Here is a 26,495-nt window from a genome sequence, read left to right as displayed (position 1 = left end):
TATTGTCAATATTTTGTCAGTTTCTACTCTGCCACTGTCTCAGAGTCTCCGAAAAGTTATTTTCTGTTTTGTTTTTATCTGTCATAAGTACAGATCGCCAATCTTATTGCCTTAAATTTTCTGAATTGTCATAATTTAATGGTTAAGAAGATCAGTGTTTTGATGAGAATTTAATTGTATAGACTCAGATTTTGTATAATACTGTGGGGTGGACTTAGGGGTGGATAAAGCCTAGTCTTGGAGTTTTGGTGCATATAAAAAACTGGTTTTTTTTTTCAGTTTAGGCTTTGGACTTGGTCTGGCAAACTGGCCCTAAATCAGTTTATTTTTTCATCCATACATCCCATACGTAGCACACACATCTAGAAAATCCAAAGCAAACCCTCTCGTAATATTTCTCACTATGCTTTAGTAGCGAATGATGTGGTGAAGCCATGAACAGTACTCTAAGTGCCTGAGGTGTGTTGGCGCCACCAAGAGGACATTATTCCACAACACCATAAAATATCATTACATCATTTCAAATGGGAATGTGGCCAAAACTACACATATACACCTTCCTAACCTTTAATGGAAAGATAAACGTGCAACTTCAGAGAGACCTACCAAGTGGTCGATTGGTCTAGACCCTCTTCTGTTTGACTGTAAGACATGCACTACCAGGTCAGTCTCTGCACATCAAACCAGGACCACATTTGAACGTCAACAGATGTGCAGGGAAGACTCTGCAACATGCAAAACTGTGTTATTGCTTTTGTATTATTATGATCAGATTTCATTGGGTATTTATTCAATAATACACAAGAGGGAGTGCGACTTTGATATTCTCAGGATAGATACTGACATTTATTATTATTTATTATAGACAAGATACTGATGCTGTCAGATTAGATGCTAGTATTTGTTAAATAGTGAAACAGTTCTGATTTAATCATGTTTTAATGAACAATGGCAGCCTTCATCACAGCGGTAGGTTGGGGTAGAACATCAGTGCACAAAATGATTTCACTTTAAAACAAAGACTAATAGAGTAAATAGTAGTGCAGGAGCTGGAAATAAGCAATGTAAACATTGATCTATAATAGCAAGAGCATGCTGTGAACACAGTGTGGTTTCAGGTCTTTTTATATTTTTGTTCTCTTTATCTTTATTCGGGAGGTAGACCAAAGATATGCTAAAGAGCTACTTTAACCATGCTCCTGAGAAGAAGGGAGGTGTTCTTTCCTCACAATGTCTTGTATGTAATGTCATGAATTGATTTACAGTTAGAAAAGAGTTAAATAAAGCAGATTTAGTGTCAGGTGTATGGGAGAAGTTAATTTGCTTGAATTCATGGAATTGTAATAATGTGGTTTCACTATCACCATTGTAAACTATATCCAAATGTAGATGTCATGTTTATAATAATTCCATAAAAGCTTAATTTGAAACATCTTTTGAATATCATAACCGGTGCTTTAAAAACTTCTTTTTAATATCTTGTGAATATTAATGATACAATTTTAGGACATGCTGAAAAAAACTCACTCTGTCCCCTCTAGGGACATCTTTGTACATCAACGTTATTTAGACATGTTTAATTGGGTAATGCAGGTTTGATACATTGGAACAGATGACACTGATACATTTGTAATCTTGTATCTCCATTTTGCTGATTTTTTACTTTTTGACATAACTTGAATCCAGGAGTACGTTGTGCCCATATTTCGTGATAAATGGACCAACAGAACTGCTCCAGAATGACTTGAAATACAATATTTTACATCAACATTTTGCATTGCAAGTTAAGAAGGTTTTTCCTTGTCCTGTAAAGTTGCCATTATGGAGATGCAATGTTTTTCTCAGACAGCAATGATATAATTACTTGCTTTGCAATCTAACATCTGTCAACTTCAGCCTATTTCATCTCATATTAACACGTAGGCTACAGGATTCTGTCCCAAAAGCAATTGGAGGTCAATATGAAACAGGTCTTAAAATAAAGCGTCTTGGTGAAGATAATGGAACTAAAACGACATGAATCTGAAAACAATTTGGTCAGTGAAATTATTTACACCTATTGCCTTTTTCTTGTCAAATAAGCATAGTAAATACATCTTTGTGGAGCTCAATGAAAGTCTTTTGCTCAGGCTGAGGAGATGTTCAGACGTTTTCGTTTGAATAAGGTGCTTTTTGCCATGTTGGTGAAAGTCTGAGGGCAAACAGCACTTATAAATCCAGTAATGTAGTGTTTTTGAAGACTGTCTACAAGAAAGAAGACGGAAGGGGTTTATGAAATACATATATCCGTACTGCTAATGAATGTCAATAAAGCGAGGAACAAAATGGTTCTGTAATTACACGCACAATTAAGGGAAAACACTTAACAGTAAATGCACACTATATATACTTCTATCAGACACTGTAGCAGTCTGTTCATTTAAAGATTGCCATACTGGAAAATCAGTCAATCATGTAGAATAATTATTGCCCAGTAAGCAAGTCTGCACTAGTCCTGAAGGGGCCTATTTGGGCCACACTCACACTTTCTGCCCACAGATGTATGGACCTTCTGATGTCAACTCCAGCTCACTGCAACTCTAACTGACTGTCCAAAAATCCATATGCACATGTTCAGCAGATCTAGGAGTGTTTTGAAGCTTTGAGCATTTAAAAGGACGATATATATATATATATAGATAGATAGATAGATAGATATAGATAAGATATAGATATATATAGTGGCTCAGTGGTCTTATGCGCTACCACAATTGCCCAGGAGTCGCAAGTTTAAATCCAGAGCCATGCTGCTTTACCACCAGCAGCTGGGGTCTGAAAGCAATGTTGGCCAGCACAGGGATATGTTGTGGCGGAGCTGGGGACCCTGTGCTGTGCTTTCCTCCGAGTGTGTTTGCTTCCACATCTGTTAAGTCCTTAAACCCCTGCACTCACTAAGTTCAGGGCTGATGAGGCTTTTGTGTGGTTATGTCCACAGCTGGGCCACATTCTGGAACAGTGATGGTGTAACCCAATGTGGACTACTCTGAAGTTTGCCCAGGTCTCCATTGCCCACAGTCAGTCTGTAGTCAACCACATTCCAAAATGTTGGGGTGGGTCTGCCCAGGTCTCTGTGTGGGCTTACCCAGGTCTCTGTTGACCACAGTCAGCTCGCAGTGGCCAGTGAAGGCATGTTTGGTGGGTTATTATTAATATTGCAGTCTCTGCATTTCACCTTGCCCCTCGTCCGTGTTCACATTAATGGCCAAGATTTAAAAAAGAAACACAGCTGCATGCATGTTTCCTGTCTTCCCAGTGGTCCTGTGACTGTCATTGTCAGAAAGAGACCTAGCAAGCATTTAATAACATGTGACATGTCAAAGAGCACCCCCCACCATCCCTGTGGATAAGATGGATTAAATATTCAGCTACATATCAGCCCCTCATCAATATTTAAACCCAGACCTAACCTACCTGCCAGAATAATGATAAGGAATGACTCCAGGACGACCAGCAGACTGCTAAGCCGCTGTCCCCAAAAAAGCTCTCATTTCATGGCATTTGGTTGGAGGCAGATAGACACATACACACATCATCTTATGACCTTGTCATGTCAGGAGTCCCTCCAGTATTAGACAAATGACATGGACGCTGATAGGTCAGGTCATCTCTGTGTGGCCTGTTAATAGTCCGTTAGCAGGGTTCTCAGCCTGACCTGAGCCATATTTACCACTGCCCACTGGGTTAAGACTGAGGGCTTGACCCTGATTTAGGACGTGTGTGTGTTTGCTGTGGTTATTTATGGCACAGAGCATTTCTGCATCACTTTTGACATATTGTAAAATGGAAAATGTCATAATTTGTACAGTTGAATAGTCAGTGATGTTAGAAATGAGCAAGACAATCTCCAATGCTTTTGCAATGCTATTTTTGAAACTCATGTTCATATGGGATGGGCATATCAATGCTAAAATACATCAGTACCTCCAGTCCTGGTGATTCCTTTTGAGAATCATCACGCTGTGCACTGAATATACATGATTTTAGAAAACTGATGGTTATAGCAGCATTATGAGAGAATCTGCATTGCTTGTAATTCATGTTTTGAGCCACCACTGTATGCAAGGTCACACTGTATATATGCATTTCTGGAAAAACTGGGAAATACAGAACCAGCACTGAAAGAGAAACAGGCATGCGGACTGAGGTATGGAGTAATATAACAGGATTTTACACAATATGACTTGGGTTAAGCAGTGTTACGCAGTTCTTGCAAACATCGTCCTGTCAACTTTAGCAACGGTACATAGAGCAGTTTCAGGCATGCTGAGTAGCAATGACAGATATGCTATTTTCCACATTACAGGTTAGTGGGGCATCAACATTATTTTAAAGCTGCTATTTTAAGGTAAAAATGCTACATACTGTTGCTTTAAGTAGTGAAAACCTTTTTCCTATACATGCACACCACCACTTGACATGGAGTAAGTGCTGTGTAATGGCATGTTGTTGGGATTTTTGAGCATTTTGAAAAAGTTGAAAACACTCACTAATGTAAAGGATTTCGCTCACTCATGATCACAGAATTACTTAGGATTTTATCTATTTTTGTATTCAGTTATACTGATTGTGTTCTACACTACACACTAAAATTAACACAATAAAACATTAAAATCCTGTCAACTGAGCGGTCAGTATGCACTAAATACACCAATGACCATAAAACATCATGACCAGCTTAATATGTTGTTGGCCTTCTGTGCACCACTAAAACAAGGTATGGACTCCACAACACCTCCAAAGGTCTCCTGTGGTATGTGGCTGTGACTGTAGTAGCAGATTCAGTTTGCAAGGTGGAGCTGTAACAGATCAGACTAGTTTCAACACAACCCACAGATGCTTAATCATAGCAAAAATCTGGGGAATGAGAGGGCTGAAGCAACACCTTAAACTCTTTCATTCCTCCGGTCACAATTATTAAAACCATTCTGGGAATTGTCCCACAGCAGCCAGACGATAGCATTTAGACACTGAGACGCTTTGGGCCCCAAACACCCTGTTGCCAGGTTTGTGGTTTGTTCTTCGTCAGATCACTGTCTGTAGGGATCACTGCTGACCTGAAGCACCCCAGAAGTCTGGTCATTTCAGGGATGCTCTGCCTCAAGCGTCTGGAATAATGACTTGGCACTTGTTAAAGTAACTTAGATCTTCATGCCTGCATCAAACATGCTAGCCACAAAAATGAACTGTTCAGTTACTGTCGGTTATACATCCTGAACTTTGATAAGCATCGGCGGCACAAGACTTTAGGGAGGGTGGCATTTACAATCCATAAACAATGGGTCCTTAGACTACGAAGATTAAGAACTGCCAGACAATTACTAGTTAAAGCACATGACTGTGTAACATACTCCTTAACAAAATCACAATAAAAATGGTTAAAAAGGGAAAAAAAGGACAAAGTTTTTTATGAACAGTGGATTTTATTAATAATGATAAATTTGCCAAATATACACCCAGTAACATGAGTTTCAGTATTACATGTTGTTATACATCTATTTTACAAAAGCTGTAATTAGTTTTGTTAACAAGGACAGGGTTGGAGGAGTGGGTGCCTGTTCAAAAGACTGTACATTTATCATTCCAGTAACAACCCAAAGCTGAAGTGGTTAATCCATAGCCTTAGCACAAGTTTAAAGCAGTCATCTGACTGATCAATGCTCTGCCCACAAATGGCTTTTGTCAAGCCAATGTTGTGGGGTTGGACAAGCTTTATAGAACTTATAGAAAAAAAAAAAAAAAAAAAAAAAAAAAAAAACCCACAAACATCCAATGTAAAGTCGTAAAAAACAACCCAGGCTTTTGTCCAAATATTTAGAAATTAAGAATGTGTTACTTTGAAATGATGCAGCGTTCAGATTGCGGTCAATTACTCATTACTTTGAATGGGATTTCTGCCAGAGGTCTGTAAAGCTTGTCCAACCTCATAACAGTTGCGACAAATGAATGCAGCTGTGGGCAGAGTGCAAAAAGGTCAATTACACAACACACAGAAAACCACTTGGATGTGGTAATAAGGAAGTCCTGTGTCCTATGTTTCATTTGCCCATCTCTGCCGAGGTAACCCATTACAGTAACTGGGGCTCAAGAAAAACAAAACAAAACAAAACAAAACAAAAAAAAAAAAAAACAAAAAAAAAAAAACAACAATATTCAGACTTTACTGAAACTAACCTTCATATTCCAGGAGACAGGTCAGTAGAGAAAGGCCTAAGAATACACTCATATTCACCCTGATGCCTAGTGAGAATGGACACAGCAAAATTCCTCTTCTTTATCACAGAAAAAAATGAGATCAAAACCACTTGTTCAAATGAGAATCTTCAACATGGAGATATCCGTAACATGCCCTTACAGTTGGTTCAAATTCACCTGTTCCAAGGGCAAACTCCAGTCTAGCAAATCATTAAAGTGCCTTGAGCACCACCACAACTCTGAGTCAGGTGCAATTGAAATGCATTATATTATTACTCATTATAAATTCAAAACCAGAAAAAAATTATATTAAAAGAATGCATTGGTTCACAGCAGAAGGGTTGATGTATACATCACTACATCATACAGTATTTCCACTTTCTTCAGTGCATGAATAAACATATATAAGATGTTGGGCATGGTGGTATAACAATGTGACTACATTTATAACCAGCCCAAATACATGTGGAATGCAAGCGAGATACTCAAGTTAATTGGCCGTGCTACCAAACACAGCTGGCTTTAACCGGCTGACAAGAGATACGATATGCAACAGCTTCTACGTTTGGGGCCTTTGCATACATTGATGTCTTATCAAATGCTTTGAAGTTAACATGTTCCTGAGAGCCAGACAAGAGCCAGGGAATTACATACATAGGTAGTTTTGACTTTGCCCAAAGACATGCAATTCCATTTTCCCTTCCAAGCTCGTCTTTCTTCTTTAAGGACAAACAGACAGCTTCAAATGGCTCAAAAAAAGGAATGTAAAACAATTTTGTACAATTTCATAGCTAGCGGCAGTCTTTCAGCGTAAGACAAGGGGACGAGACACATTACATACATGCTACAACAAAAACAGGAAAGCAATCCTGTTATCTTCAATAAACTGAGAATAAGTAACATGACTAGGGCCATCACTATCCATTATGTTAGTATGTCAGTGGAGAAACCTACCAATTATTTTGCTGATTACTTGATCAATCACATAACAAAAAAAGTTAAATAATAAAAATGGACTTGATTGAACAAATAAAACTGCATAGCCTTTCCTAAATTCCTAAATGCATATAAATGAGCATGTTAATTTTCCTATAAGACCATATATTAGTATTTTCACTGCAAATTTTCTGTTTTTAAATTGAGTAATGGTAATAGTCCTAATAATACCTAAACAGTACCAAGACGTGTAATAAATTCCACTGCTTACAATTTGCACTACAGAAATCGATAGACTCTATAGAACTTGCTATGCCATAGATCTTAATAAGGAGGTCAAAAAAAAAAAAAAAAAAAAAAAAAAAAAAAAAAAGCAAAAATAACATTGGCAGTACAAATACAAATACAAAACATTATGGATTGCTGATCTACAGGATATGCAGGTACAAAAGATAAAAAAAAAGGTTATAGACAAGGCTACAGATAAGAATTGTTTACATTTTAGACAAAGAAATATCATCACAGTCATGCAAAAACCTCTACAGTATCTCTTTTTACAGGACAAAACTCAATCTCAATGTAAAAACGATGGTGTTGACATACATGACAATGACTTCCATTCAAAGTATTTATATATATATATATATATATATATATATATATATATATATATATATATATATATATATATATATATATATATATATATTTTTTTTTTTTTTTACATTGGTCTGTTTTTGACACATTTAAATTATATTATGTTACAGGGTGAAGAGAGGTACTAGGATTTTATATGACAGTGATGATATGCATCCAATAATGAAAAAAAAAACAACAACACACACACATACCACACACTCTTTCAGTCTATGGCTTCTTTTAATGAACACAATTTCTAGGCTAGTTTCGGCCTCCCTCGCTGAAAACCATAAAGTGGTTATGCTCAAAATAAAGCTCCGTTCTGACAGTCACACTCAAGAAAGTGCATGAAAACACTTCATCCGCTGATACAGCATTATTAAATAAACCCACTCAAAACCAGCCAGAATGAGTATAAACCTAATTGTGTGTGTGCACGCGTGTATGTGTGAGTAATCGGTCTTATTATACATACGCTCAATCTTCTGTCAACTACTGCAGACACTCAATCACGACAAGAGGGACAGATCATCAATAGGGTGAACGATTTCTAAAGCTCAATAAAGATTTCCACTCCCATCTTATTCACTTGTCATTGTCATCACGCCTGCATATTGCATCAATAAGCACAAACCATAATTAGCATCATATTTACACTGGGAAATTTAGTGTAGGTTCATTCGTTCATTTAAAAACCACAAGTTGGAAAAACACAACACAACAGTGACAGGCAGAGTTCATTTTGGCAGCGGATATTAAAGAAATATCGACAAATATACATATACTCATAAAACCTTATTCCTACTCAACAGAGTCACTTAAAACAAGGTTAAATAAAAATAAAAAATTACTTTGCATCATGAGCTAATATTTAGTTGCGTACTGAGGCAAAACAGATAGCGTTAAGACAGTGTCATAGGTGGCATGAGCACATTTCTCCTTTTGCCTGGGATAAATACATGATTATGGAACTGGTTTACCTGAGAAAAATACAGAAACTGTAAGTGGCTATTAAAAAGACCAAGCACATATATCAGACAAAGGTTTCCAATGGGTTACTCTGTTGCTAGTCCAGGTAGTGCAGATTAGAGGGCTTGAAAGGGGAGATGTTTGGGAGTAGCTACACCTCCCAATAATGAGTCTCAGAGCATTGCTTTAGAGCAGTGGTTTTCAAACCCTGTGCAGTTTTAAGTAATTTTCTTACTTGATCAAGCTCATGAAGTTTGATAATTCTCTGATGAGCTGAATCAGGTGATGACTCCTTTTAAAATACAGGAACGCAGAATTCCTACAACCTTAGAAGATAAAATTCAAATTCCAAAACGTTCATGATTTTCAATAAAAGCAGAGTTAACTTTACCTGAAGTACAGTGCAGCTAGGGCTAGGCATTACTGAGTACAGGTACTGACCAAAATACATCAGTACTATGGAGTGCAGAAAAAGCATGTAATACTAAAACAGCTGGTTCTTATCATCAGTTAGGTTTCAGTCCACTGTGGTCAGTAAATAAACTCACTTCCATTTCTGCTTTAGGCCACACCCACTTTTTTTGTAACCTAAAAACAAGAAGATTCCAGAACAGTACTGTTTTCCATTAGTACTGGCATCAGTATTCAAACCATTTTAAACATCCAGCATAGTTGCAACCCTGATAGTGCCCAAAAAGAGTGCATTTGAACTACACTACACTAATTGTAACTGCCATCATTTCAGCAGAAGCTGCCAATGTAATATTTTTATGAGAGTAAGAATTCTGATTTGGAGATATGTTTACACTGAACAAAATGGCATGATTTGATGGGAGTTTACCTTTGGACAATGTTTTTACTTTGAGTTGCTTCATAAAGTACAGGTCACTGTTGCTAAAGTGACATCAGAGGATGTCTTGTGAAGCATGTTTCCAAAAGAAATTTCAACTAGAACTTCTGAGGCCAAAAAATGGATTTGACCGGTTTACAAATACTGACATATCTGTATACCTGAAACTGTGCAGGCCAGTGGGTACTGTAGTTGAGAACCACTGCTCTAGAATGAGATGAGGGTCTCTATGGATGAGAGCGCAAGAAGAACCTTTCAGTCCTCTAGGATCTCCTGGAGCACCTTCAGCAGGTTCCTCAGGCCGTAGATGTAGCCGTGGTCGTGGACCTCGCTTGGAAAAACGTGGGCAAAGTCTATCATCCTAACCTCCACATCCGCTGTGGACTGCTTAGCTTCTCCTAACTTGTCCTGACCTTTGGCTTCCAGCTGAATCGGGCTGTGGTTGCCGTTGGGTTGCCACACGCTGTTGTCCTGCTTGGACTGGTGGTGGCTCCTGGTGCATCCTTTCTTGTGCAGCGAGTACATTGTGGAGAGGCTCTGGTCGATGTTGTTGTTGTACTCCAGCACCCCCTCAGCCTTCTGAAGGCTCCGAGCCATGGTCTTCTCCTCTACGCTAAGCATATCGGGGCTGACAAAGGGAACTCCATCATACACAAAGAGTAAAGAGCTTGCATAAAAGTTCAACTGGCTCTGGCCCTCAAACCACTGGAGGATCTTCTGGACTTTGACAATGCTGGCAGTGATGGCGTCTTTCCGGAGAACCTCTCCGTTGAAGAAGAACTTTGATAATCCTGCATGGAAGAGAGGAGGCTAATCGTGGCTGGTTCACTAAAGCTCAAAACATGTATATTTAATTTCCCATCAAATAATAAAGTACAGTGAGGACTACAGTAGAAGGTGAATGACCATAACCGCTTCATTAATTCATTGCTACTGTCATTTCTAACCACAATAATGGGTTAAAACCATTGAAACTGTTCAAAGGTTTGGAATAACTTTTTTTATTTGTCAGTTATTAATATGATACCACCAACGCAGTTTAGCTTGAGGTTCCAGAAGGTGTTTAGTTCAGTATTTCTCATTTTTAGAGATAAAAATATTCTGTAATTATTTACTTAAAGCAGAGATGCAAATACCTGGTCAGAGAAATCACCTGTCTCTAACATTCAAATACCCCTTACAGACTTATCCAAGTCAGGTGTGTTAGATTATGGTTGATTTAGAACTCAATGGCAGAATGGCAGACCTCCAAGGCCAAATTTGGGTATCCTGGATTTATAGCATGTGCCTCAATATCAGTTCTGGATTTTCCTCAAATATTATTATAACAATTGATTCATGGTCATCGATCAAATTTTTTTTGATGCTTATGAAGTTGGTTTTATATATTGACAACTACCAAACTTGTGAACAATAGCATAGAGGTCTGTTGTTTTTTAGCCCCTAGATCTTAGATCTTACCGTCTTTGATGGTGTCCTTCAGCAGACCTCTTCCATAATGTTGATCATATGAGTCAAAGCTGTCCGAGCCCACATTGTACACCTGGGTGGAGACAGACAATAAATAATGGCAGAACATTTGAGGCTCTACATTTGTTTTACTTGTCTCCCTCTAGTGGAGGGAAGATGCCATACGACTAATTAAAGCAGATGAAATTAATAATTAGCGAGTAGAGAAAATTGAATTTCCAGTTCCAACCTTTGGGAACAAGACAGCCAACTTAATATTGATGTCATGCAAAATATCAGCCTATTTGGAGAGGGAGCATAAATTCCAGCCTGTATCTCCCAAATCAGAGGTATAATTATCAGTAATGGCTCATTTTGCTCCGCAGTTACTGAGATAGGTCTTAACAGCTGAAGCATGCCTTTTTCCAGGTTGGCTGCCAGAAAGTCAAACCCCTGGGACAGACTTAGGCTTTGATTTGCACTCTGCTACACTCTGCTGTCTTGCCATCACACACACTGAGGTATTGACAATAAATGATGAGCATTTCTGGTTCCCTAAACAACCATTCAAGTTACTGTACACACTTTTCAAGATCAGTTCAATTAGCCAGTAGAGTGCCTTTTCTCTTCAGATGTGTGGCAATATTGATTAAGTAGTCAGAGTATCCAGTACTCACAGTTGGACAAAGCGTTTCCTATGGTGTACTCATGCTTGGAGAATGAGGGTGCATACACACAGAGCGATAAACACAAAACACCTTTGCCCTAACCCCTTTGTCAGACCAGAGTCTGTGTAAATATACATATTATCACACAAACGTGGCCCGTCAGACAGGATCTGTAGCTCGAAGTAAGAGTGGGCAATATAGCAACTATATAGCATGTCTATAAAATGTCTTCCTAAAACCCTCTTGTGCCCATCCACTTAGTTTTCACAAAGATTTTGGCATTCTCTAATGTGTCCTAGGGTTTAAAACAAAATGAATCTGAGGTGGACTTTTATTAGGAACAAATGCAAGAACATAATTAGGATGAAATTGGTGAATGAGGCCCAAGATCATTTTCAGGACACACAAAAGAGAGTGTTACATACTGTGAGATATTGGCAATGAGATATTGGGAATGGTGTGTTGCAGGTGCCAATTTCTCACAATAGTGCAACCTTTCAGATTACTGGATTGTGTTTCCTGAAAATACTGTTTCTGATAGTTACTATTAAATGAAGATTAACAAGAACATTTACACACATCAACAAAAATATTGCACTGATCTATAAGCAAGTACTGCTGCATTTCAACACGGAGGAGGCGCACACAGTGCTCTGTTCTCAATAATATGGATAATATGGTTTCACAATGTTTTAGGTTTCTTTAACCAGTACTCTGGCTAGTTGGTTTCACCACACTGTTTCATGGTAGAGGGGGAAAGAACGTGAGAGTGTGATGTTATGTATTTGTGTACATGTTCATACAAGTACATGTTTTTACCTAAGACACTGACAAATTTCCGCATGACTGCAAAGATTGTTGTGTAAACCTTGTGGTGGGCAGGAAGATAAGGGTATAAGGCGGATCCCTCAAAAGATTGAGGAAGACCCTGGGGAGGTGAGTAATGCTCATGACTTAATGAGAGAGGTCTCTCAGGCTTCAATGAGTGATAAGCTCATCCTGTCTGACTGATAACACTGGCATCCAGCTTCCTTCTCACTCCCTCTCACAGACACAGAGTATGACACAACACTCAGCATGTTCCTAAAAACTCACACTGACTAATAACTAGCAAACACAGTTCTAGCTGTTCTATGCCATTTTCACTACTTTTCTCTCTAGTATAAGAACACTAGATCTACATGAATAAAAACAGAAAATGGATGTATGTAACAACTGTTGCCGAATTTTTCATTCTACTCTATAATTCACACATAATACATATTTCACGCATACCCAGTGTTCATTACAGTTTTAAAACTGTATTTTATTTTAAAGTGACTGGACATTAGACCACTAAAACTTATACTGTAAAACTATCAAATATATACCTGTACTAAGAAGGGTCCTCCTATCCCTACTACTACAGTTCTGCTCATAAAAGGTCTTCTGATAATATATACACCATAAAGCAAGTTTCATATGTGGTGAAAAAAAAGCATAGTCAAGTAAAATGTCTGTTAAATAACATTAAGGTACTAGTACAAAAATACCAGATTCAAGACCTACTTAAGTAATTCAGTCTCAATGCTTCTGATTTTGGGCTTCTTTTGATTCAAACAATTCAAAATTAAATTACAATTACTACAGAAGAGTACAGATGAGCCACCAAACTTGTCATAAATAAAAAAAGAATTGGTCATTAAGTAGATAATTACATGTTAATGACTGAAATTTAACTGAGAAATAAAGTATATTACTTTCCTAAAATACACTAATATCATGGAAAGAATTCATTATTTTATTAATAAAAAAAAAAAAACATTAACGACAACCACTGCTAATTATAGCGTTGAGTGTATGAACAAGAATCAAAGCAGTAAACAATAAATTCATAAATAAATACATAATAATAATAATAATATTATAATTATTATTATTATTATCATAACTTGACAGCACTGGTATGAAAGCAGCATACCTAGTCTAAGGGTTCAGAGGCTGAGCCCATTTTGAGTATACACCATCAATAATAAATAAGCTACTGTTCTAAAGTGCAAATTTGGCCGAACAGAAGGCTGCAATTCAGTGCCATATTACAACCAGCAAAAGCACACAACAACACATCTGTTTAGTTCTATATGAGCTTCTCTGGGCAGTTTAGTGAAGTTCTCACAAAGTTCTGTGATAGGCAGTCACATCAAACAGAAATACTGAGGCTTTGTGACGGGCGCTCACAATGTAAGCTGATGCGTTATTTAGACTGAATCTGATTTGCATCCCTTATCCACGTTGACAGTTTCTACAGAACTGATCCATCCTGTGAGTCAAGTTTAAAGTGAAAGGCTGATAAGAGAAGTCAGGTTTTAATATTGAAATGTATGCATTTATATGCAAGATCAGCCAGGACACATATTCAAAGTTTGCTTCTTTAGTTTTGCTCTGCACCGACAAGGCTAACATAGTTAACAGAAGCTTGTGGCTATCGATTAACAGTATGCAAGCTTACCCTCACATCACACTGCAGCTGTTAAAAAACAAAAATCTCAAACAGACTTGCTAGTGAGGTTTGACAGTGTAGAACATTAATAAACATAAATTGCATAGCGAAAAACAGAATGATGTCTGAATGTAGACTGTTCTTCCTATACTTACTATTCAAAAGTTTGGAATAACTTGTTATATGAATTGTTTGAGCTGGCCTCCTGAGACCGGAATTAAGAAGCTTTGACGGTGAACACCAAAACAGCAACTGTGCCTGGGACGTGAATTCCATCCTAATGAAACATCGAGTGTTTGGAAGGAAATAGTGGGATGGTGTGTGCTCACCCTCATCCCAAGCACCAGGAAGCCTATCTCCTCCATCAGCGGGTATTTCCTGATCTGCTGCTCGCGCTTCTCCTGCGAGGCGAATGGGTCATAGCTCCGCTGCCCAATCTTGACATCCATGATGCATGGCTTCTGGAACCGGCGCGTCACATCTTCTAGCTTCAGGTACAGGTCTGTACACAAAGACAAACCAAACAGTCAGAAACATCACCTTGTTAAAGACAAATGTCTAACATTTACCTTAACCTTTTAAACACTAGGTTTAATATGCTGTTAATCAGCTTTACGTAATGTACATATTAATATATTAAAAATGTGACTAATTTTGGGCATAAAATAATTGTTGGACAGACTGGTTTGAGTATTTCTTTAACTGCTGACCTCCTTGGATTTTTGGATCAACAATGTCTCAGAGAGATGTCTGAACCATCAGATCTGAATTTCAGCATGAACGTGCTCATGAATAATCTGCAAAACTTGCTCGACACAATCATGTCAGTATGATGTCAGTAAAATCTCAAAGGAAAGCTTCCAACATTTACAAACTATAAACATGATTTTCTCCCTGGAACATTATGTTGAGGTAGTACGCATGTAAGACCAGGTTCACATGCCATATCTCAGTTGAAACACTGGCATGGCATAGCGGGGACTGCAGTTTTCGAGAACAAGCCTTTGCATACAGTTTGTTGTCGTTTCTTTGTCACTGAGATTTAGGTTTGTGGATCACGGTCTCACTGGCACATGTTAATAGGTACTGTTACAGTGAATGTAGCGCAGGATTCAACGCTAGTCACCTGTGGGGCTGTCCGCAGAAGACCAGGTGCCATAATATTTGGGAAGATACTGCTGAAGGTCAAGGAGGCAGGGGTCCCGGCAGTCTTTTTCATATACCTGCAACAAACACACAGATCAATATTGTGAGCAAGGCAAAAACAAATTGCATTGTATAGCTAATTTTAGAATCTGCATAAAAGAAAAGACTACTCAGACTACCCAGACTACTACTCCAACCAGAATATTGGGGTCAGAGTACAACACTGCTGTGGTTTAAACACCACAGAATGAACTACTGCCGGCCATAAATTGTACAGTATTGCAAAAATATTCACTTTGTTCAATACTTTCTGAAACCCCTAAGACATGTATATGAAAACTGTGCTTTTTATTCACATCATTGTAGAATCCATATTTTTTTTACAAAGATATGTGATGTGTACAAAATATCTAGACACTCCTTTTAATGATTGAGTGTAAATACTTTATGGTGCACCCATTATTAGCATTTAGTTGTGCAGTTACAGCTTGCTTAATCGCCAAGGAAAAGCACTGCCAATATAACAGGAAGCTGTTATATTGCGTATACACAGCGTGCTGGAGCTCAGGCCAAAACCTCAGGGATAAGTGTGAGTGCCATTAGATCTATAACTAATCATCCATTATCAGTACCTGACCACATTCATGGCTGAATGCCATCACATTCTCATAGTCTTCCAAAACCCAGTGTAAGGCCTCTGCAGAACAGTATAGGCTGTTACTACACCAAAGGGAAATCTAACTCCCTATTATTACCCTTGATTTCAAAAGCAACTTTGCAGGAACAGGTGTCCACAAACCTCTGGACAAATAGTGAAAATGTTCAAAATTTAAAATAAATGAAAAAAACTTAAAATGCACCTCGCAACTCTCATTCATAAATGAAATCTGCAGTTAGTTGCCTGCTTCTCTTTTCCAATGATGTGGGAGGTTTCTGCCCACAGCCGGTGCTGCTGGTTACATAACTAAACCCTGGGGCATCCCTCATCATAATCAACTACTAATTCTATTCGCTTATCGTTTCGTGCTATAATAAACACTCTAACGGCATCTTTCATAGCAGGAATTATGGGACACCTCAGCATGGGAGTCCAACGTCACACTCCACTTAGGCAGACATCTATCCAAAAGCAAAGACAAACGTGCTACTGCTTTCCAGATTGCCTGCTGGGCAGCAGAGGCCGGCTAAATGAGTGCTCCAGTCCAGCCGTTAGCTCACCCAAAGCCCCTGCTGCTCGGGAGGGAGAGTCTGGCTTTGCCATTTTCAGGAGACAGTCTGAGTCAGTGAGGAACCACAAGCCTCTGGAGTGATCGTTCACTTTTTTATTAATACTAATGAGCTCCAGTGGCAGCTCCAAAGAAGCTTATTTTCAGTGACTACACTCTTCTACACATTACTTTCTCATGTGAGCAGACAGCTTGCCAGGAACACCACCCAATGAGTAATTTAGGTTAAAAGAAAGACAAAGCGGTGTGAGGTGGTCATTTAGAGCAGAGGGGGACACTACAAAATACTGGTAGAGACTCTACTTGACTGCCAGTGTATTTATGCAGTGCTTTAATTAACAGGGACTATTTGGAATAGGTAATAGAAGCCACTAAACAGCGCAGGTGGAGACTTACCATGCTGTAGAACTGCATCTCTCTGGGTCCTCTGGGAGGAGGCTGGAGCTGCTTGAGGACCGTGCCATCAGGATGCTGCAGTATACCTATAGGTGAACATGACCCTAATGCATTAACCATCATTAAAGAATATTTTGACAAGAATTAAAGATTTAAAAATTATGGTGGGCTTGAGGTTTCTACCAAAGTGAAGTAGTGATGGGTGTCTTCATTAACAATGAGAGAAAACTAGCACTGCATTATCAGTAGACTTGCAGATGCACTTTAAACTGTGTTTACCTGTAATTAAAGGAATAGTCCAGATAAACATAATCCAGTTAGCATGATTTATTACTTACTTTGGATGCAGTTAATCAGTCAACACATGCTGAGTATCTGACATGTGCTTCTGTAGTTTAAAATAGGAGATGCTAGGCTAACGTTGCTAACAAGCACAATATTAAACGGTTACCAGTCTAATCACTGCAAAGCTAACGTATTATATTTGTTTCTAAAATTTATCAAAAAGTAATGTAAACAGTTTTTTTTTAAATTAGTAAAATACACTATATGGACAAATGTATTGGGACAAACGCTCATTCATTGTTTCTTCCAGAATTAAAAAAAATTATCTGGCTTTTGTTGGAGTAACTGTCTAAACTGTCAAGGGAAGACTTTCTACTAGATTTTGGAGCACCAACTCGGATGGAGCATCATCATGCCAGAGATAGCAGTTTCGCTGCTCCACAGCTCAGTGCTGGGGGGCTTTATACTCCTCTAGCCCACACCTGGCATTAGTCATGGTGCCAATAGGTTCATGTTTATCTACCCCAGAGAGTCCTATTGTATCAGAAATACTTCTCTATAAAGTGTGTGTGTGTGCACCTTTGCACATCTGTGTCAGCAATCCTAAAGTAGCTGAACATTTTCATTTGAAGGGGTGTCCACAAACAGACATTGATGTTTTTTTTAGCCACATTTTCCTTCCAATTTGAGATTGCCATTGCCATTTGTATTCTCCCTCAATCACATGCAAATGACCGGAGTCCCTTTTTTTTTTTTTTTTGCCACAGCTACATCTCCAAGCAACCAACACACTTTCAGACAGCATGATTCAAAAGATTCAAACTGGCAAAACTTCAATCATAGTGGCAGCCCCTTAGCCCACTGGACCTGCTGAGGTCCCAGGTAGATCTTATTTTAACAATTTAACCTAAACATTGGGATGGTTACTCAAAACAGCTGTGCCACCATTCAGCTATGAAGAGAAATTTAGTTTTGTATTTACAGACTAAAATAAGTCATATCGAACCACATCAATTTGTCTGCATGACACAAATCTGATCTGGATGCATTATGACCAGGTGGAGTGTTTTTACAGAGATGTGATTGGTGACAGTTTAAACTCAATGTTTGTTAGCAATGTTAGCTTAGCATTGGCTGCTCTAAACTTTACCAGAAAGAGTCATGTGTAAACAGAAACCAACACATTACTGGGAAATGCATGGACATCCAGATTAGAGCAGGCAAAGTGGAACAATTATCTGACTGGTTTTTACACAATTCTAGGGACGTACAACAAAACCAAGTGCGTGACACCTGTAAGTTTGCAGTGGTGTTTGTGTCCTTGGTTAAGAAATTACGCTGTTAGCCGTTACCGCTAAAAAGGTCACATATCCCTGTAGATTACGATTTAAATGCCTTAATAACGTCCTAGGTTTTATGTGTGAAAAGGGTTTATGTTGCAGGATCACCCCGTTGCTCTGAAACGGAAGGGACACTCTTTGGACTTCAGAGGTCCACAGAAGACCACAAATGAGGAGAAACACAGTTATGTTGATTACATCAGACCATGGGAGACCTGGGCTGAATGAGAATGAAGATTACGGTCATGAACTCTGACCAAGCTAAGGATTTAGCCTAGGCACAACCGCAGAGGTAGCAAATGAAAAGCTCCATGAAGCTGTGATTAATGAGAGGCTTTGGCAAGCAAAACAAATATTTAAGCAGAAGGAGTGAATGGCATTGGTCAAGCACTTTGCACAGGGAAACAAGCTCCTTTAAGCTTCAAGCTTCTGGCACCCTAGGTTTCTGGTACTGCTGAAGAGGCTTTACAACAACAACAACAACAACACAGGCCTACATTTGGTACACACACACACACACACACACACACACACACACACACAAAACACAAGATCAATAATATCAGAGTTACATTGCTAAATTATGACGAAAGGATAGATGATACGGATAGGAGGATAGAGAACCTCCTTCTGTGTGGGGAGAGCAGAACCTTGAGCCATATTACTTTTTGGTTTATGGTCACTATTTTCACCAAAACCACACTTGATTTAGTCATCATTGTACCAGAAATGCAGTTGATTTTAGTTGATGTACCATGTCTGTGTTTCTATTAGACTGTTTTGGTGTCATATTATGTTTACGAGCAGTGGGTACTGGCTTTTCATGCCAGCCAGTATATTTTGTCATATGTTAAAAGAAATTTTAACATATGACAAAATATACTGGCTGGCATAAAAAGCCAGTACCCACTGTCTAATCATCATGAACCCTTGGGGGTCCCTGGACTCAGGAATTTCCAATTCCAATTGTATACTTATGCATGTTTGTGTGTCAGCATATGGATCTGCAGATAGTGAACATTGGCATCGGCTCTCTGTTCAAAAACTCAAGGCAAGCCATCGAGAGGTAAATTCTACTCATTTTACATTCTAGGAAAACCAACATCCCCCATTCTGGCTAGTATGAAGTGATCCATTTTCAAGAAGACAAAAAACACACATCCACACAACAACAATTATCAGCTATTATATATGGACCCTTTGTCATAGCACTGCAATTTTATTACTATTTTAATACTTAATCATTTATCTGTATTAGGTCTTTTTCCCCACTTATGAACATGATTAACAGAGACACAAAGATCATACAGAGACATTATCTGAGATAATAAGCTGTCATCCAGTCAGAGGCATTTTCAGGATCAGTGTGAATCTAAACTAAGACCCAAAACAAACCAGCAGCGCTGAGCTTGGCAAGTAGTAGACCTAGTAACTCAAATGGAGTTGTGATGCAAGCTTGGGGGTGTAAATATTAAAAGTCCAGTTGCCTTGACTTACAGCTCCCAGACAAGTCAATAACCTGGGTTACTGAACACAGTTAGACTGATGTAAAAGTGGTTAAAAATCAGTCAAAAAAAAGCAGCATCTGCATGGTCAGAGATTCCAGGCAGCTGTTTGAAGAGTGAGTCAGTGCCAGGGAGTCGAACCCAACCAAAATCTTGTGATTGTAATATACTCTCAGAGCTGCCTTGTGTAATAAATAATTACACCACAAGTTGCCTTGACTTCCTGATTTACAATATGATTCAATGACCTGGATGACTAAAAAACTTCTGACCAATGTAAAAAAAAATTTTTTTTAAAGTCTAATGTATTGAAATGTTCACTGTTTAAATAAAATACTTTACAACAATGAATAGATTAGACTAGAATTGACCAGAATTACAGACAACTTTACAAAACACAAACAAAGACCTGCTTATAAAATACGTTTTAAAGGTTTAACCCGGGGATCAAACGGCTTAGACCAAACAAACTGTCTACTGACCTACTTTGTCCACACCGTACTTGTGTCCGGCCACCTGGTGTGAGAGCGGCACGCAGCCGTTCAGGTGCGGACCGGACCCGGGACTAGAACCTGGGTCACTACAGATCTGCAACCTCCTTTGCAGCGCCACCGACGACGACGAGTCCATGAGGGCTGTCGTCGTTGCCGCACGTAACGTTCAAATCGGCTCGTCCCTAGAAAAGCGGGGCGGCAGCTACATGTCGATTTTCACCCACAGCTCGGCGACGGACACCAAACGGCCCTCGCCGTGAGACAGATCGCCATCGCTCTGTCGTTTCGTCTCGGACTTTAAAGCCACCGGTTCTTCAGCCTGGCCACGTCCCACCTCCACTTCGTTTTTTTACGCGCCGTTCCCTGTGTGTAACCAGAGACTTGGACCGCCGGACACAAACCCACAAACAATCGCCATCCGTTTCTATTTTTCTGTTTGTGTTTTTTCTTTTATCCAGTTCGTTACATTTTTTTTGGTCAGCCGTTTGTTTGCTACTCGAACGCGGCGTGACGTCACGGTGACATAGTGTAGCTGAGAGGTAAACTGAGGGTCTTAAGGGCCTTTAATGAGAGTCGGAAAAATACACGAATAACTGGCATGATGTGACGCAATTTCTTATTTTTTTAAGAGATACTATAAACAATTCATTAATACTGACAGATGTTTTTAGAACCGTTAGTCTAATAAAAGTTCTCAAAATAACTTCCGGTTGTAGTTTGTCACGTTAAAAGTCACGTATGCGGTCGTTAAATTTTCAGAATTTACAGTCTGTGTTATAAACACTGCTGTATGTTTAATTATAGACACAAATCAGTTGTAAGTCCATCAGTAGGGCAGCAAATTCGAAAAACAGTGCTAATAAGATTATTAAAAAATGACGTGCTTCTGAAATTGTTTAAATGTAGGCTAAAGTGTCAGGATGCCGCTACAACAGCACTGAGGGGTGTTCTTTCTTTTAGTTCAACGTGTGGTTCAGGACCAGGCCTGATATCCACCGGGAAACCAAGCATCGATAGTCATTTTTACACTTTTGCTTCATATTTCCTTATGTGACACAACCATAATAACAGCAACGTTACAATTAGGTTTCCAACCAGTTCACAAATAAACTCAAATGGCGTGTGAATGAGCGGTTCAGAAACAGATGTTCCTTCAGGCTATAAAGAGAATTGGCCAAACCACCCCAATGGAAAATCTCTTATCATTTAATGATGATTGCGTGTTATTATCTGGTTTACAAACAGTCCAAAGCAGAAAAACAACAAAATGTTATGGGACTTCCTTTGGGTGTATTTTCAGGCAATGTACCCTAACACGAGGAGCTTCTACACCATTTGAGACAAAGTGTTAACATATCCATATGCTAAATTAAGAGGACAACTCAAATTAACCCTACAATAAATGTAATGTATGTTTGTAGACATAAACACATTGGCTGGGTTTGTTGAAGTATCTTGGGATACTGACACAACTTAATGTTGAACTACACTTCTCTTATACTTAGTGTGAAGATCATGTTGTAATAATAGCTTGGCATCTAACTAATAGACTAACAGAGTTTCTGCTAAGTGTTTGAGCAGAAAGGACCCAAAACCTGATGTAAGACCCCTCATCACCTCAACAGTTATGAGTAACAAACCAGCAATAGGAGCTTTGGAGTATTAGGACTGAATGCTCCCTCTAGTGGAGACAGAGTATTTTACATGTTGCAAAATAAATGGAGAGGAAAAAAAAATACAAATTTGAAGTCTGTGTGTGATGCAACACAATGTAAATGAATACAAATACAGAAGAGCTTTTTCAACAATTTTAATGAAAAATAAAAAAAAGGAAAAAAAATAGATCAAGTATAGTTGTTTTAACTATACAATAAAAATATCTAAAGAAAATGTCATCAATCGAAAGAGATACAATAAAACTGTTTAATTCCTTAATTTCCCGCTCTTGGGGTCACTGCAGCTGCATAATTCCATGCCAATCTTAAATAGGATTTATATAACAAGAAAACACAAAGTGCCCAACACCGTTTCAGGGGGGTGATGACCAAACGCACCAAATTAATAACCACTTCATGTCATTTCGTGCAAAGCACAGCCCCCTTCAAAATACTAGTTCAGCTATTATTATTGGTCATTGCAGATGGTAAATGTTAATAGTAGAATGTGTTTAATAATATAACCTAAGTACTTTAGATACTAGAATTTACAGTGATTTGTGACTTAAAAAATGTCCATTAAGTCTTCACATTGCATACTTTTGGGTCCATTCTCTTGCTAGTCTGTTGTATCTAAAAACAAAAACAAATGACATTTACATTACAAATGTACTTCTCCATTAATATGCCATCATACTAACAGAATTACATATGACCAATTTATTAAATTTGAATAACCAAGATCAATTTACTTTTACATTTCTGACAAATTGTTAATAACAGAAAAGGCAGTGAGCATTTCTCAGTAATTCCACATACTTAATGCACTTACTTTTCTTTGTCTGACTTGTAGATGTGTGCTATGTCTGGGACTAGGGGGTCGTCAGGGTTTGGGTCACAGAGCAATGAGCATATGGACAATAGAACTGTAAAAGAAACCCCAAACAGGTATGAATGATGATGAAAAAAAATCAACATCAACTGTAACAGTAAATCATAATGGCACTACTCTGATTGACCACACCTTTTGAAACTGTTAGTGCTGGGGACCACTGCGACCGCAAGATGTCCAAGCAAATACTTCCATTACTGTTTATGTTTGGATGATAAATTTTTGTTGTAAACGCTACCTGTTGAAAGCAAAACAATCAGAAAACACACTTGCAAACACTTGCAAAGCAAAGAGCAGTAGATCATTCTTATCCCAATTACCTTTGGTGGCTTGAAGGGGTAGTCTGTGGGAAAATGGATAGTGAGAAAGAACACTCCTCCTTGGTATGGACTATCACTCTGTTAAAAAGTAGGAAATTATGAAAACAGCAACAACAAAAAAAACTTGCAATAATTGCATTGTTATACTGTGTTACACCACACCAAACCAAACCATTGGAATCAACATCTATTAACAGTGTGCATTTATATTTGGTAATCAAACAGATAATAAATCCACAGAGAAAATGACTAACAACAAGGATTGGAGGTCAAAATACTTACTGGTCCCATTATTGTTGCCTGCCAGTGAAACACTGCGAAAATGAGAAAGAGAGAGCACTGTGAAGCTTCCTGTTTTATCTCAGAGACCACAGCAAAACAGTACCATGATAAATCTCAATAAACCTACAGTCATCACCAACTGGTCCAGCTGAGCACTGTGCAGGAGGGTCCCTTTGCAAGTCTTGAAGCTCCTAAAGACAGAGAGAAAACATGGGATTGAGGAATGTGCCATTTACAAGATATTCAATATTAACAGTGACTTGAAAGCGTTTACAATGAGTAGACATAAACCCTACATTCTTCTTAGAGGAGCTGCACTCCTTAAAAACTGTTAACCAAATCATAACATGTGGACCAGAAGAGAATCACAACATGTAAAGGCATTCTCTGACAAATTACACATGTTCATATATATATATATATATATATATATGTGTGTGTGTGTGTGTGTGTGTGTGAGTGTGAGAGAGAGAGAGAGATGCAAACATCCTGACTAACCTCATGTGCTCCTGATGAGTGTTACTGTGGGAGTTTTGATTAATCAAATCACCGACGTAAACCAACAAGCATAATTTTTTTGCTAAAAAAAAAAAAAAAAAAAAAAAATACAAGCCCCCTATTTTAACCTTTGCATTCTATACATGTATTTAAACTTGGGCCAACACCTTTAGGGGTGGGTTACATCCATTCTTAAAATGCATACTTCTAACTTAAACTTCCTTTAACCTTCATTATTTGAAATTCTGCTTTGTGAAACCTTCAGGTTACATAGAAAAAGCTTTTCCCCCACTTCCCTCCATAGATCTACTTTGCAATCTCAATCTGATACTTTGTCCACAGCGAGCAGGGCTAATTATTACACCCGACAGACGTGTAAAACAACGATCCTGTCTTGCCCAAGGACGGACAATACCAGTTCTACAGCTGGCCCTGTCCGGACTACTCAGGGGTACTTTCTCAACTTTTGACGTCGTATCCCGACAAACGTCACGGGAAATTTAGGAAACGTTACGCAACGTCTGAACTTCGCAACTTGTTTTCGTCAAAACGCAAAGTGAGCCGTTCGGCGCTGAGTTGGCGCTGAGCTGAACGATCGTGTTTGGCTACAAAAAAAAACGCCCGAGTTCTGGAGAAGGTCACACAATACACCCGGCTTAGACAAAGAACACAAAAGTAGGCCGATATGAACCTACTCCCAAACAAAACCAGCGTGTTTCTAGCTAAACCGCTCACAGTTGTTGTTCTGAGGTGGATGTGAAGCGCAGCTAGCTTAGCTTATTCAAGTCTTTGTTCGGGACGGGCCTTCTCGAAATAAACCCCCTGTGCGAGGAAAACACAAGCGGCAAATACACAACACTGTCAATCTATGAATTTGAATAAGATGTGGTTTCATTGTAGATGATTATCGGACTGTTTATAGAGATAGTGGTATCCAAAAATACCGTACTTAGCTAGCTAAAACAGAACAACGAGCCCAGAAAGAGTCTGTCTAAGCCAAGCTAAAGCTAACAACCAAGTACTGCTGTTTGGTTATAAATGCTGACCAATACAATCTAACAACCAACCTGAAGACAGACGTCCTTGTGAATTATCTCACGCATACTAGTGGCGCCACTACACCCGGTGGTACAGAAGAAATGCTCAGGAATATCCGCAAAATAGCAGACTATTCTCTAAATTACACGACTGTATAGCTAACACTAACTTATAATAATCGCACTCAATAGCTAGCTAGCTACGTGATGCCAGTACTCTAAACGATCAGATGAATCGTCTTCCTAGTATTGGGAGTGAATAGCTAGTATTTTCAACTAAAATGCTCCAGTGAAATATAGCTAGAGAAAAACAGCACAGCAACACAAGATGTCTTCAGTTAAACAAAATAGCTAGCGCTAGCTCTCCAGCACTAACTTAGCTAGAAAGGCACAGCCACATAATGAGTCGCGCTCCCAAAATACAGCTACTATCAGAAAGTAACTCCTAAATGTACATTTCACACGAATAGAGAGTAAGTTTCCTTCTGCAGCACTTTTCCCCTAAAATATGATTCAAGAAAATAAAATGAAAAAAATGAACGCCAACCAAATGCCTGGTGAAACTTCACAGGCTAGCTAACTCTAGCTCGCTAACGACCGTGTTTAACTCATTTATTGCTGTTTTTGTCAGAGCAATCTTAGTTACCTATCAACCAAGGGGGTTACTTACCTTCTGTATTCTTTTTAATGCCATAACACCTGTGTGTATGTGTGTCTGTATAAATGTATAGTATCTAAGCGGACAGTCCGGTTTTATTGCTCCGTGAGCGCTAACAGCACTTTCTGTTTCCCTGAGAGAAGCTAATGCGGCTAACGGGAACCACACAGGGAGGAGGGGGTTGTCTGTGCCAAAATAAAAGTCCTCATAGTTGTGTGTGTTGTGTTGGATTTATTTGTATCCTCGCATTTCTTTTTGTTTTCTTTTTGCATTATACTGTATATAAAAATATTATATATATTTATTTCTGTTCTGACCAGTAGCACACAGACCCACAATAAAAAAATAATAAAACCTGATAATCGTACAGTCCAACTCATTTCTCTAAATTCATATAGCTAACTAACATGATGCATGTAATGTGAGATACATTCTGGTTAGCTTAGCTAGAGTTCATTATGTCACTTTAACTGTAAAAAACAAAAATATTTTTAATAATACACCAATTCATTTAAATTAATGTGTTTATTTTATGTGATT

General features: G+C 38.6%; 2 protein-coding genes across 2 annotated transcripts; both read right to left on the bottom strand.

Moving 5' to 3' along the window:
* Positions 1–7,901: 7,901 nt before the first annotated feature.
* Positions 7,902–21,125, bottom strand: ipmkb (inositol polyphosphate multikinase b). The gene is made up of 6 exons (XM_072667380.1): positions 20,602–21,125; positions 16,990–17,075; positions 15,348–15,444; positions 14,551–14,723; positions 11,087–11,168; positions 7,902–10,416 (listed from the first exon to the last, which is right to left on the bottom strand). The coding sequence occupies exons 1-6, from the start codon at positions 20,747–20,749 to the stop codon at positions 9,881–9,883; spliced, it is 1,122 nt and encodes a 373-aa protein (XP_072523481.1). The 5' UTR covers positions 20,750–21,125; the 3' UTR covers positions 7,902–9,880.
* Positions 21,126–22,406: 1,281 nt separating this feature from the next.
* Positions 22,407–26,110, bottom strand: ube2d1b (ubiquitin-conjugating enzyme E2D 1b). Its single transcript, XM_072667288.1, has 7 exons — positions 25,968–26,110; positions 23,890–23,953; positions 23,763–23,794; positions 23,481–23,558; positions 23,293–23,398; positions 23,101–23,194; positions 22,407–22,901 (listed from the first exon to the last, which is right to left on the bottom strand). Exons 1-7 carry the CDS (start codon positions 25,989–25,991, stop codon positions 22,856–22,858), a joined length of 444 nt encoding a protein of 147 aa, XP_072523389.1. The 5' UTR covers positions 25,992–26,110; the 3' UTR covers positions 22,407–22,855.
* Between the last annotated feature and the right edge of the window lie 385 nt (positions 26,111–26,495).

This window comes from Salminus brasiliensis, chromosome 22 (genome assembly GCF_030463535.1).
Source record: "Salminus brasiliensis chromosome 22, fSalBra1.hap2, whole genome shotgun sequence".
Classification (NCBI taxonomy): domain Eukaryota; kingdom Metazoa; phylum Chordata; class Actinopteri; order Characiformes; family Bryconidae; genus Salminus; species Salminus brasiliensis.
This window is presented reverse-complemented; position numbering and strand designations above follow the sequence as displayed.

What these genes read in the sequence shown, in the direction of transcription:
- ipmkb (XM_072667380.1), bottom strand. Translation starts at nt 20,749, where the DNA reads ATGGACTCGTCGTCGTCGGTGGCGCTGCAAAGGAGGTTGCAGATCTGT. An exon ending in AGATGCAGTTCTACAGCATG is followed by an intron (nt 15,445 to 16,989) that starts GTAAGTCTCCAC and finishes TGTTTGTTGCAG; the next exon opens with GTATATGAAAAAGACTGCCG. An exon ending in TTCTGCGGACAGCCCCACAG is followed by an intron (nt 14,724 to 15,347) that starts GTGACTAGCGTT and finishes CTTTGTGTACAG; the next exon opens with ACCTGTACCTGAAGCTAGAA.
- ube2d1b (XM_072667288.1), bottom strand. Translation starts at nt 25,991, where the DNA reads ATGGCATTAAAAAGAATACAGAAG. An exon ending in AGGCAACAATAATGGGACCA is followed by an intron (nt 23,559 to 23,762) that starts GTAAGTATTTTG and finishes ACTTTTTAACAG; the next exon opens with AGTGATAGTCCATACCAAGG. An exon ending in ACCCCTTCAAGCCACCAAAG is followed by an intron (nt 23,399 to 23,480) that starts GTAATTGGGATA and finishes TGCTTTCAACAG; the next exon opens with GTAGCGTTTACAACAAAAAT.